Source organism: Epinephelus moara, chromosome 2 (assembly GCF_006386435.1).
Source record: "Epinephelus moara isolate mb chromosome 2, YSFRI_EMoa_1.0, whole genome shotgun sequence".
In the NCBI taxonomy this organism is placed as follows: domain Eukaryota; kingdom Metazoa; phylum Chordata; class Actinopteri; order Perciformes; family Serranidae; genus Epinephelus; species Epinephelus moara.
This window is the reverse complement of record NC_065507.1, coordinates 4,886,880-4,901,109: the sequence shown is the minus strand read 5'-3', so window position 1 is coordinate 4,901,109 and position 14,230 is coordinate 4,886,880. Positions and strand designations below refer to the sequence as shown.

Here is a 14,230-nt window from a genome sequence, read left to right as displayed (position 1 = left end):
AATTTAAACATTTGAGAGAAGAGATCATCGGTCTTAATGTGTCTAATTTAGCTGAGGGAATAGAGGAGCTATCCCCAGGTAATTGTACTCTGACTTCTCCTAGATAACACTGCTCAGAAACTGCTTTTGTCCCATTTTATACCAGACTGCTCAGCTGTTTGCATCAGATATCAGAAAACAAACACTGACTCTTTGCCCCCTTCTCTCACGTTGTAGTTTTCCACCTCAAGGATTTAGACATTCACACACACACACACACACACACACACACACACACACACACACACGTTCAGCCTGGTGATGGAATGTACTCCTTGGCTATTTGTTGTGTACACACGCTTGAGCCCGGGTCATGAGATTGCTGCTGGGGACATGTTGCACTTCTTTCACTCCACACAACAGTTCAGGGAAAATCACCCACTCTGTAAACCCACTGTGCATTTCAATCCTTTCTCTGGAGACAAGCACAGGAATGTATGTTGCAGTGACTTGGTCAGTAACTGATCATTTAAGGTAACAAAGAGCTGACTTTCATGAAAAGACAGCAGGACTGGCACACTGTTTTTTTAAATATAATTATGCCTGTTTGGTATTTTGGTGACCCTGAATTAGACCGCCTGTGAGTGGGAGGTGAGGCACAGCACATTCTGCTGCCTTCCTTATTAATTAGCTCCTTCAGTTCGGAAACATCTCCTCAAAAAACCTCCAGTTTAAGACCTTTAACAGTCATCAGGTGCTTGTAGTCAGCCTTGTGTAACCAGCAGTATGCTACACCTTATATTTCCTCACCTCTTCTATTTTAGACTGCCTGAAATGTCGAAATATAACCCTCATGTACTATAAACAGATGTAACAACACATTACTACGTGCTTCAGGCTCAGTCAGGTTCAGTCACACTTTTCTGTGTCACCTGAACATGTGGTGGAATGAAAAATTACTGATGCATGATGTTTTCTGGAAGTCAACATGATATGTTTAGAGACAGAGACGTGAGTTTATTTAAGCTCTGAGAGGAAATCCCACTTTAGTAGTGTCTGTTATTTTGATCACCGTAAAACTTCATTTAAAAGCCCAGTCCCTTTTACTAGCCCGGTGTAGCTACACATTTTGATAAGTAAACTCCAGTCTCAATTAGAGGCCTTGTCTGGTTGCAAAGCAGTTCATTTTTTTATAGAAGTTCTTTGGATGAATAAAACCCGGTTGTTGACTACCTCAAATTATGTCTCTGTTCCTTGATTACCCTGTAAGTTACTCATATTCCTTTAGTCCTGAAGGATCCTCAGATCAAAAGAATCAAAAGAGTTTTACATAACAATTAATTTAATAAGTTGTGAGTATAGTTTTAACAGGATAAAGTGGTGTTGTGTCATTATGCTGGGTGATGTAACTCTCTGATGCTGTCTGTCAGAGCTAGATCAAATGAATGATTCATAATTGATTTGTTATCTGAAGCCAAACAAGCAGTATTCATACTGGTTTAAATAAACAATTTGGCTGTCCACCCCGATCTGTGCTGAGCAACAGTTGTTGTGTGAAAGGAATTAAAGGCCTGTCCCAAATATAGGCCTGTTGATTAAGCAAATAAAAGCCTGGGCTTTTAATTGAGTTTTTACTGTAATACTTTTATTATTTCAAGTCCATCACTGCTCCTTATTATTCCTAAAACCACTTTATGAGTAAACCATTTAAAATAGCTGGATACTCTACTACAAATAACAATAATAATAACAATTATTACCCAAATAAGTTCCCCTCAGCTGAACAGAGTATGTCACTGTCTCTGGTTAATATGTTGGTTCAGTCTCACTGCTGTCATTAACATCATGTCTAGTAGCAGCAGGCTGCTGTTTTCAATGAAAAAAGTCCCAACCGCCCTGCACCAAATGGCAGTCAGACTAGATAGCGACTAGGTGGTAGAGCATTCAGTTGCTAAGAGCCAGATATTTCTTGTAGGAGTAAGTGGAGACCATTCATCAGATGGCCAAAAAAAGGACTTTTGCTTTGTAACTGCTGAATGTGTAAATAAGCTTCTGTAAGCTAAGAAATTTGCAATATTAAAGGTCTAGTTTGCAGGATTTAGGGGGATATATTGGCAGAAATATACTATAATATAATAAGTATGTTTTCTTTAGTGTATAATCACTTGAAAATAAGAATTGTTGTGGGTTTTTTTACCTTCCAAAGAGCTGTTTATATCTACATAGGGAGCAGGTCTTTGTTTATGGAGATCACCATGTTGCACTGCCATGTTTCTACAGTAGAAGCCCAATTGCAGAATCACACTGATTTGTAACATGAAACTGCTTTATTCAGTGTTTCTGGTGGTTTAAATCACCTGAAGTCTCATCTCTAAACACTGCGTACGCTCAAAACGAGGCCTGAAAGAGGCGTACGCCACTTCCAACGCAAAAGTTGTGATCTATGAAAGCAGACTTGATGGGAGAAACTTTGACCCATGGTTAGGAATGTTTTTGAGACGAGGAATTGGCGACTTGAAGGTGAGGTGAAAGCCTTGGCGTACACTATTTAAGGCTTTTGTCCGTACAAACATCTTTAGTATCGACCTCATGGTTAAAACCTCCTTTACATCTGGATCAGAAAAAGCTGAGCAGAGAATAGCATGTTGTGGGCACACCGCCCGTCTCTGAGATGCTGAACAGCGTGGGAAAACACTGATTTCTCACATGACGCTGCTTTATTCCGTGCGTATATCAGTTTTAATCACCTGGTCTGTTTGTTTTGGAGAAGAAGAGACCTCTGTGGATAATTCAGCTCCCTATAAAAACCTCCTGAACTCTGAAGGAATTCTGACCAGGAGAAGTTTTAGCTGGTTGCACTCTGCAGTTTGCCACTGAAATTTTACACACTGTACCTTTTAAAGTACTTCAAAGGCTGTTGAGACCCAGAGAGCCTGCATGGAGGATCTTTACTGTTATCTTTTGACAAACTACACACTGGTTAACAAACCGCCTACTTGGGTCATCTGGTTAAATCTATAATTACATCAGTCATCCTATTTCATCTTCTTATTAAAGCACGACTAAACCTTTATTCTCTGTGTTAGCGGTGAATCACTGGCACCTCGTTACACTTTATTAAAGACCTGTAAGGGCTGTGAAATCTAATTTTAGAGCCACACTGGATCAGACTGTAGTAAAGAGACAACTCTCCTGCAGCTGTTATCATGTTGTTATATTAATAACAGAATATACTGGAGCACACAGCCTGAGCCCAGAGCAGAATACTGGTTTCCTGTCCTGATCCTCATGGAGATGAGAAGTCTCCTTGGAGCCCAGCATTAGTCCTTCAGGTTGTTACAGCAGCGTGCACAAGGATGGACTCTGACGTAGGCAGCCCGGCTGGAGGCGGTCGCTGACGTTTGTTGTAGGCCGACTTTCACCGGAGCCAAAAGGGGCGGAGCTCCGGAGCTGTAAAACGGAACGGGGACACTATATGCGTTTATTACCGTTAACGGAGCCGCGAGCAGCTCACACCTGTGTCCCTGAGACAACCAGGAGATATTTGTAACCATTCAGTCTTATTCTGGTGCTTTATCTGTCAGCACAGGTTATTAATCTGCAGGTAGATTTATTAAAGGTAAAGCCACAGGTCTGTGAGGCTGCTGCCGTTATATGAATGAATGAATGACCACAGGCAGGGAGCCTATCACAGCCGGAGAGAAACGTCTTATTCGCCTTGCTGCAACAGAGAAACGTCTCAACAACCAAAGAGCAGGAGCCTCTCTGTCGTCTGAATAACTCGCACCGGTCCGCCAGTCCTCCGCCAGCATGCCGAGCATGCGACAGTCCTACACGGTCACCGTGCCCGAGGAGCCGCCGTCCGCCGCTTTCCCGTTCCTAAAGCAGGAGATGCGGAGAAAAGGCAGCATGTCCGGCTCCATGCTGGTGTCAACTTTCGTAGGGCTCCTCATAAACCAAGCCAAGGTAAGAGCCAGAGCCCGCTGCGTCCCGTTATATCAGCTGGGAGGAGAGCGTCACACCAGAGTCCATTCAGAAAACATGCAATTTAATCATTACTATCACTGTGAGTTATTATTGTTGTTCATCTCCTATTGGCAGAGCTTTACAACTCATCAGACACTTATTAAGATGCTTTATGAATACTCTGGTATAAAAAGGAGACATAATACATTTGGCTGTAGGCTACCAAACAGCACCTACTCAGTGGTGGATAGGTTGGTGTTTGGTGTTATATCACCTCAATAGCCTACTCACAGTGGGTGGCAACAAGCAGTTACTATAAAAATAAAAAGTAAAGTGCTCTTTTATGGGTCATATGATGCTGAAGTTATTAAAAGTTCATCACTTAAGACCGTTTGAAAGCTCATCTGTAATATTAAGGTTAATGTGAGTTAAATCCCTGGTCAGATTTTGCAGCAGTGTGGTGGTTTCTTGGAGGCAGTGACGTGGGCTTCTGCCATTACAAAGAGAACACAGATGTTATTTCTGATAATAGTGAGAGATGATGTCAGTTTAACGCTGAAGTGAGTCATTTGAAGAGGTAAGCCGCTCTTTTAAGCCGCTGTACTTGGCTGTGCCAGGATCAGTTAGGCCTACACTGGCAGGTCACTGGTTATATAACCACTGTTTAATCCCCCTCATACACTACAGCTGCTCTTACTACACTGCTCTTATGTATCCCACTGTAGGCACATAATGGGCATAAATAAAGAAATAAGCCATTCTGACAGGGCTCTCTGTATGCACTGGATCTGTATGTTGCCTCGGGCTGTTTCCATATGGACATATAGGCTAATATAGGTTTAGTACACAATGTAGGCTACAGAAAATCATTGGTGTGGAAGCCAGTTAAGCCTTAAAACAAATGCTAATACTTTGAAAGTTGCTATTTATGTTTTGTGCTTATTTAGAAATAATATTAAAATATCTTTGTTTGTTATATGAAGTGAGACTCTCCTGCATGTGTGTGTGTGTGTGTGTGTGTGTATGTAGAAAAGTACCGTACCCAGGCAGGCAAGTGCAGCAGACACAGTGAAGTGCATGCTTTTCTGAAATGAAAATTTTACTATGGGTCCAATTTTGTCAATGAAAATGTGCGGGAACCCTGTATGTAATGATTTTCCCCATATTTAGTTATTGTCATGATAAAAAAGTGTCTTTAAAAAAGGTTGTACTTAATACAGAATATTAAAACTCTCCTGATAAACCACGTGAACCAGCAGCCAGAAAGCAAAGTGAGGCAGAGTTTACTGACGTCCTCCCACACTGGAATGATTTCTGTTATTAAAAGTTATGAATAAAAGTAAAGATACTCTTGACATAGTCTAAATTAAATCACAAGTGTTCAACAGTGATTTGTCAGTATCCTATTAACAACTATTGCTGCAGACCCGATATGTTGGGCTGTGTACTGACAGGGTTGGAAATGGATCCGGTGGTTAGCGTGTAGCCTCACTGGTGACTAGGAGTGGGGCATACAGCATAGTATTGCAATATTTTTGTGTGGCAGTGTCTTATCGTTACACGGTCACAGAGTATTGTTTTTATTACATGAATTATTAATATTACAAATACAAATTAAACTTTTGATAGTTTGTGTGAAGATTTAAGCTTATTAGATAAAACTGATGATGCTGACAAAGATTTCCTTTGGGGACATAATTTGCTGTTGAAAAAAGGTAATAAATCACAATATATTTTATCAGAATACTCTGCGTATTGCAACATGTCAAAAATCACAATAATGTATTGTGACTTATGTATAGTGATAATATCCTATCGTGGGGCCTCTGGTGATTTATCCCTACTGACAATGAGACACACTCTTACATTACAAGCTTACATTACTGTCCACACCTTGTGTAGGTGTATGGAGGTTAAAGTTACACACACACACTGTAAATTGAGATTTAAAAGTGATTTGTCAGCTGTATTCGTCCAAATATGAGAAGAAGATGAAGAGAAATGACTTTCAGTTTGTGATCACCAGAACCTTACTGTGTAATTGTGTGTGTGTTTCCAAGCTACAGCGTGGAGTGGAGCTGCTGTGTGCCAGCTTCTGTTATGTAATGAGAAATCACATTAGAGTACACTTTACTGCTGGCCAGGCTTGGCAGCTTGGCACGCTTTCTGTTTTGTTGTCACCGTCCACCTGCTCCTCCTGTCCTGTCCTTCTCCTTCCTCTCTTCCCTCATCATCTGTCCTCTACATCTCCCAGCATGCACGGCAGGGAAAAGTGCTCCGTCTTTATCCCGGTGTGACAGAAATGTGTGTGCACTGTTCTTAGCATGAGCTTACATTACAGAGTGTGTGGTTATCTGTGATCGTGCACATGTTCCTGCACAGCAGGCTCACAGCACACCAGCACTGACAGCTGGAGGGTTAAAGGTTGCAGCAGCGCTCTAACTGCTCCTCTACGATCGCTCTGTGGCGTTACAGCTGGAGCTGAAATGATGAAATTGATCAGATGATCGACAAAAAACAAGCTGCCAACCATTTCAGTCACTGATTAATCATTTAAGTCTTTTAGAAAGCAAAACGACTCTGTTGATGGAAGGATTGGGTGATGTGGTGGATATTAATGTCACAATATTTATTGGAATTTTTTTATGATTTCAATATGGTGTGATTTGGCTGGTGTAGGTAAACATCATCTGAAAGCTGAGAACCTGAAGATTAATTAGAGATGCAGCTTAGTGGAAGTTTTTCTAGTCATAAATATGTAATGAATATTGTGTTTCAGTGAGGGTGACTATTAATTCTGTTAAAGTTTAGGGTGTAAAGGGGCTTAGAATATTATGATGGAAGTATATGATGGCTATCTCAATTTTTGGGTTGATACCATTTATCACACAGTTCGGGGGCCACATTTAAGCATTTTATAATCACTCTAGAATTTAGCACACCATGTGCCATCTAGTTTCATATGATAGCTAGCTTTAAAACTCAGCCTGCGACAGCCTCTTAAAGACAGGAACGGCGGCCCAGCAGGTCTCAGAGGGTTAATCATTCTTGTTTGTGATTTGTCATTATGACCAAGCTATTTAAATGTCAGAGATGCAGTGCTATGCTTATTGTTTTTCATTATACTAAAGAGAAATATAACCAGAAAGAGCCTGAGTGTATCACAGAGGCATTAACAGTGGGAGTAACTTGGCTGTAGTTCATGTGAAGATATCATGTGAGGTATTTATACACTGTACAGTTCTGAGGTGTTGGCACGTTGTCACACATTAGTATTTGGTAATTTTCAGTCTTCTTGTCAAAGCCTATGGTGCGATCTCTCACTGTAGTGTGCTGAGATGAGACACAGGCTTCAGTTTAATGTAAACACAAGCCTGTTAGCTCGTAGTTAACTTTGCTGCCACTGAGGGTGAATTATTTCCCTGGTAGAGCAATGTATACCAGCAGAGATGTGTGAGGATGAACAGGACTGTTATATAAGAATCTGATGCTTTGCTTTAAGGCCACATGCTCTCTAGCTGTTATCTAATCTAATGTATTTTAGAGCGATACCCCCGCTGGGTGAAGATGGCATGTGGAGGGCGTCTTCTCACACTCTTTGATCTAATAAAATGCAACCAAGGAGCCAGTTCAGAGAATCATGGGCTGCATTTATCTGTGATCCTCAGTAAGACCATTCTTCTGAGGATCTCACTGTTTACTTGTTTGCATGTGAGTGTCTTTGAGAGAGATGAGCTGTGGCTGCACGTCACCAGACGCCAGCTCAACAAGCTCCGGTGACTGATTCTGTCCCTTCGTGTGGCTTTTAGAAGGGAGAAATAAACAGTCTCTCTTTCCCTATCAAGTGCCAGCGCCAGTGTGTGTCTACGTGCACACACAAACCGGTGTTCAAGGAAAAGTGTCACTTGTGCTCACATGGGAGAAACTCCACAGTAGCAGCAGAGGTAACTCGTGAAGAGTGAGGGAGAGATTGTTTATGATGGTCTGCCAAATAGAGAGACAGGTCAGAACAGACTGTTCTGCTGCTTTCTCTCACGCTGGTGTGGCAGCCAATCAGCAGTTGGCATTCTGTGCTGCCAGGTGGACCCAGGCATCCTGCTGCTGGTAGTGTGAAGTTTAGTTTACAGCCCCAGAGACACTAGCAGAGCAGAGGGGGGGATAGTGGCACTTGTTATTGCTGTGGTGTTGGAAGCTTATTATTAGAGCTTTGCCAGTAGTGCAAAGAGATATTAGTCATCCACACTGACTTTCTATTAGCTTTGTCAGCTCCCATTGGTAAGATCCATATTGTGTTTTAAAGTCACTGTTTTTTGTTTCAGTGAAGAGTTTTGATCTAAAACCTGCTTCAGAGGGCGCTCACAACCGTTCTCCACAATTCTGTGGATATAATGATGTCATTTAGGGTTGGATGAATTGGCAGATTATATACTATGAGACAATATAAATGTGTCAATGGATAGAGATGTTGCTGTAGATTTTACAGTATCCGAGCTTGCCCTTTAATATCTGTGGGTCTTTTAGGCCCATGTTTCCCAACTGGTCCAGTCACGAGATCCAGATTTCTTCTTAGTCATTAGTTCAAGGTCCACACAGTTTAAAATATTCAGCATCATACTTGTGTTTGGCCGTGTCATCGAGCTAGTTGGCTGTTTCTGTTAAGTAGCTGTTCAGTAGTCACTCACTCTACAGCAGTAAACGGTACTTGTATTCAAAAATACGTATACGTAATACGTAATACGTATACGTAATACGTAATAATAATAAGTGTGTTTTTTACAAACTTGACATGTTTGCAAGTCACTTGCGGGTCCATTCAGAATGGACCCGCATATCCTACTTTTGGACTGCTACCCACTAGCTGGGGCAACCACTGTTTTAGGCCATTGTGGGTAATGTTGTAAATCAAAAAGCAGGGCTGCTTTGTGACAGAATTAGTTGGGGGGCGGGCTTGATTGGAGACCAATTGATCTACCTTTATCTATCATCAGTCCACACTGATGAGTCGTCATGTCTTGGTAATCTGAGCCTTAAAAACAAGAACAAGATGGAAGAAGTGGTCAAGTTGTGCTGTAAGATCACTGGTGTTACTTTGAATAACCTCCAGCACCTGTATGAAGAGAGGGTCGCCTCTAAAGTTCGGTCTGTTGTCTCAGACTCTCAGCATCCCCTCCATGTTGAGTTTAACATGCTTCCATCAGGGCCAAGGTTTTGCCTCCTTAAATGTAGCATGAAGCGTTACAGATCGTCCTTTGTTCTGTCAGCTGTTGGTGATCTTAAACAGCAGTGACCACTAATGTCCATGATTTACCCCTGACAGTGTGTGATACTGGATTCTGTGTGTTATGTATTGTTTTGTTGTACCCATGACCTCTGTCGGTATCTCAAATTGCCCCACAGGGACATTAAATTTTTACCTTACCTTACCTTACCTTACCTTACCTTACCTTACCTTACCTTATGCCAACATACCTGTTTTGCCTGGGCTTTAAGAGTGGAGCGGAATGAAGTGAAACAAACTACGATGTTGGGCAAAATTGAGAAGACATGTAAATTTAGCCTTGATAGTGATAGCAGCATCTGTCTTGTCTATGGCGTTTGCCATTGTTGCTATTACTCCTTTCTGGTTCCAGTAAACCACTTAACAATGCTTGTTTGTTTTTTATTTTAACTGAGAAACAGCTGTTTCACATCACGATGCTAGATGCAAACTGTCAACTCGAACTTGGTGGAATGGGTGGATTCAGAGGTCTGGACTAGGGATGCATGATAATATTGGTACATCATCGGTAACGGCTAATATCTGCTTTAAAACGAATAAAATCAATTTTTCTTGTTTTGCACAATGAATATTACATACATTGAAAGTATTTCATGTCTCCATCTGTTTGTGGGCCATCATGATAAGAGTATGTATGTATAATATGATGTTAATTCTACTACAGAAGAGACTCGATGATCACTAAAATTAGGTGGGGAAAAAAGTGGATATATCAACATCNATGCAGGTAATAACAGTAGCTTACAACAACGTTATTGAAAGTAATAATATTACAGTTCTGGCTACTGTGGTACAATATGTTGAAAGTATGTATTAATATCTGGCAGTATACATCTGTATCAGCCAAATAAGTGGTTATATATCAGCCTATCCGATATCAGTCAAAAATCCAACATTGTGCATCTCTACTCTGGACCAATCTTTCCACAAAATCTTAAGCATGTCTGTGAATCCATTTGGAAGTTATGCGCCTTTTCGCAGTAGGTCACTGTATTGCCAACACATGCCCCAACCCCTTTTGTTCAGTTTGTATTAACACAAACACCCACACTCTTAACCTCTGGCCAAATTTCAGCCTCTTAGGGTAAGGAAACCATTGGAAAGTTGTTGTGGACGATCAACCAACCAACAGAGCGATCTATGGAGCTGCCAGGTGCAGCGAATAAACAGACATTACTTGCTTGTTATTTTATTCATCAACAGTGTCTAAATTGTTTTTTTCTAAAATGTACTATATCACACTATGTATAGATACAGTATTCTATCCATATTTCCCACTCCTTGTATCATTTAAAGCTATTAGTAATGTTAAAAATATTCTCAATCCAAAATATATCAGTACTGATGTCCACACATTACTCACACCCTCTTAATGAGCAGCACTGATATAAAGAAATATTGTGCTTGTTCTTTGTTCATATAAATGATGAAGAGTGGTCGAGCTGAACAGCAGATGGTACAGAGATGATCAGAATGCTCCTGTGCACTCATTTATAGTTTGCAATAAGCTCCCTTCTGGGATTTCATTAAGCTATATCACTTGTGCTCAGAGCTTGTTATTTTCCCACACCATCTCCAGTCTCCACAGGGTTTAGATTACTCCGGAGCTGCTGCAGCAACAAGTGCCTGCATTAGGCTGTAGAGAGGAAGTCTTTATTAAAAGGTTAAGTCGAATGTTAACTTCACTTCAAACAGGAAGACTTTTTTTTTTCCATTTTCCGCTCTCATCACAAAATTCCCAATATATTTAATTTAACCAGAGGTTATAGTTATTTTGGACAGGGTTTAGGCTTCAGGCCGAATAATTCAGACAGACAAACCTGCTGAAACATTTATAGTAAAGTAGTAACTCAAGGAAACATTGGAGTTTTCTTATACACAAACTTTTACATTCTGTCTCTCACCAAAACCTGTGTATCCTAGAGGTTGGACAAATGTACTGAATGCAAAACTATTTTAAATGCAGGCTGTATGAATAATTTAGATAGTGTATTATTCACATCCATGTTTGCTAGGTTGTAGGGATGCACCAGTATTGAAATTCTGGACTGATACCAATGTTTAAAATAACGATTTAGCTGATACTAATGTTTTTATACAGTTGTTTTGTTTGTTTTTGTTGTTATTTATTCCCCTTTTGTGTCAAGGTAACAAAGAAATCTCTGCTATAAAAAAAAAAAGTCATTAAGCCCTTCATTACACGACCTTTGAATGAGCACAAATTCATTAAAACACATTTATGAAACCTTTAATATAACTTTTCACATGATAAACATCTTTTAAAAAAATAACAAGATTACACTGAGCACATCATGAGAACATTATAGTTTACCTTTACCCAGTACTCATTCAGCTTGCAGGCTGTAATGGCAGCTCCTGAAGCAACAAGCGCTACCTCTAACGTTTCGCCGTTCTTCCACCTGAATTTGTCAAAAGCTTGATCTATCAACTGGCTCTGTTGGTGATGAAGAAGACGTTCCTGGTGTTTTGCTACACTGATGTTTGTCTGTCATGGCGAGAACTCCCGCCTACTGAAAATGTTTGAGAGGGCACCGAGTTCAGACTGATACAGAGAGCGAAACAGAATGTTGAGCTCACGTCATCAGGATGGTCTAACCAGGCTAGTGTCCTCTGATGTGACAATAGTGAGTTTACTGCGTCATTTCATCCTTAAGCTGTCCCAGGGAAGATCTCTGTTCGTCCTAAACACGTTCTCTATTGTCCCCAGGACGACGTCTGCTACTTGTCATCTTGTCACACAGCAGTTAGATAACAGAGCCCATTTTACAATCAGTCATTGTATTCTTCTTGTACCTGGTCATTAATTTCAGTTTGTGGCTGTTAGTCTGAAGCCCTGCTTTTTAGCCTGCGCAAAAGACACAACGGCCATTGCCAACAGTGACTGTCATCTTATTTGCTGATAGCCCGATGACAGTCAATAAGGCGAATATCGGCTCAGCCAATAAATCAGTGCATCATCAAGATGGTGCATGTTTCGGCTGCCAACTGTCGACTAGCAGAATAATATGAACCTGGTCCCAGGATCTTTTTCTGTAGGTGTGTAGTGGAGCTTCTTTATCCACTTTATTGAACTCATACCTCACTATTACGACAGTAAATTTGTATACTGTTTTTATTTCAAATAAATCAGACAAGAACAAATGAGTCTGATGAACTCAATCAAGTGCATGGGCGTTATTTTCCTTATGACAAGACTGCAGCCTTAAGAACCGTTCAGTCAGTTGAGTCTGTGTTTTTTTGTTGTCACCTGTTGATCAATATCTTGTGATGTCTGACGCTAAAGTTAAGCATGTCAGGCATTTGTTACACACGTGCATTCCTTAGATCGTGCTTGATGGGAACACAGAATGCCAAACAGTATAATCTCCCTGCTGTGAGACAAAGTTCATCGAGTCGAACGAGGAGAAAAAATGCAGAATCTTTCTTTTTCTCTTTCTTTGTTGTTGTTGTCTGCTGTTTTCCTTTAAGTCACCCTGGAAAGCGAAGCCATAATCAGGGATTATTTATCTCTTCCAGCCTCCTCACCTTGCTTTGACCCATTCCTCTGCTCTAACACCACCCTCCGTCCCTCGGGCCCACATCTTTGAATTAATTGAGCACAGAGGATAGACAGATTTTACTTCCGCCCTGTTGGGTACATGCCAAAGAGACATTTCTGCTGTCTCTCATTCCTGGCTTTAGGAAGCAGTTCAAACTGGAATGCTTTTTAACGTGGCCTCTCTGTTCACCATGCTTTTAGCCTCCAAGGAGTAGGGTTTCAAGAGTAGCTCACTAGTTGGCTGAGCTGCTTCTGACATTTATGAATAGAGCGTTTATGCAAAGTTATCCCCCTGGGCTGCCTCTTTTGTGTACAGTACGTATCAGTCCGCTCACATGGAACGATTGGGAATATGAACAGTGGATGTACGTTCCCTCTTGTGACTGTTGGTTTTTTGTTTCCCTCCTCTTTATTCCTCCCATCGCTTCCTCTGCAAACAGAAATCCTTTTCTCGCACGCAATGCTTCTCTGGTGAAACCTCTCTGCTTCAGTTAAATCTATTTCCAACTGCAACTGAAAATTTTGACAGATGAGTTGATGTATGAACGTGTTATGTAAGATATTGAGGTGGTTAATTATCAGATCATCTTATTATGTTGTTAAATATCCCAGACGGATGCACGGAATTTGAATAACTGTTGGCTGATAAGTGACGATGACTAATCAATCAGTGGCTCCTCTTTGGCTGTTTGCTGTGTTTGGTTATGTTGACTTGAAATGACAAATTTATAATTTATTCTAATTGATTCACAGCTTTTTTCAGAGTTAACAGTGTTTTTTGATGCACAAAATCTTAAAAATGTAATGATTTTCAGCACCTTTAAATCATCATGATTACAAAGAAAACTCTTACCTGAACATCCAGCAGCTTTCTGTTCATTTCAGACTTCTTTTTTTGCATTGAAGCATCTCTGTACACTCACTGTGAGCATGTTACCAGCTGGTATTAACATGCATCTTGAGTGGTCTGATCCTGAGTGGACAGCTTTAAGTCTGTCTGTTCACACCTGGTATTAGAATGCATCACCACATGTGACTCAAGTGACCACTTGTGATCGGATGTCACGTCCTCGCTCTACATGCAAATCGCCATGTGAATCATTCTGTTTGCAAAGACCTGTGTGCTGTTGTGTTTACTGGGCGGGAGGTTTGTCATGCTGTACACACACTTACAGCCATCATGAGCTAAGCGCTGCTAGGAGACAAATGCCTGAGTGTCTTTTTGTATCATTTGTGTCCCCTTTCTAAATTTGGAGGTTCTTGCAGGTCTGTGAACGCAGCGCAGGCGGAGCTCTCTATTAGCAGGGCTCGACAGTGCGAGCGTTTCACTCGCATTTGCGACTAAAAATAGGTGTGTGCGAACTGTAAAAAATATTTAGGGGCACATGTGCGCATAAAAAAATCAGCCGAAGCAGCCTATATTTTTGTCAATAAAAAAAATATGATAA

At 40.9% G+C, this 14,230-nt stretch overlaps 2 protein-coding genes across 7 annotated transcripts in view; one reads left to right on the top strand and one right to left on the bottom strand.

The window, feature by feature from the left end:
• The window catches only part of LOC126403996 (gem-associated protein 4-like), a 173,259-nt gene that overhangs the window by 108,711 nt on the left and 50,318 nt on the right, over positions 1–14,230 (bottom strand). The gene's annotated exons all lie outside the window — the stretch shown is intronic.
• usp2a (ubiquitin specific peptidase 2a) overlaps positions 1–14,230 on the top strand; it is a 62,090-nt gene that overhangs the window by 30,001 nt on the left and 17,859 nt on the right. For 2 of the 5 annotated variants that reach the window (XM_050067079.1, XM_050067070.1), the window contains exon 1: positions 3,447–3,945. The exons of the other annotated variants lie outside the window; for them this stretch is intronic. In XM_050067079.1, the coding sequence (XP_049923036.1) occupies positions 3,790–3,945 (156 nt within the window). In that variant the 5' untranslated portion in view covers positions 3,447–3,789. Of the gene's footprint in view, positions 1–3,446; positions 3,946–14,230 lie in introns of those variants that run through there. 5 annotated transcript variants of the gene reach the window in all.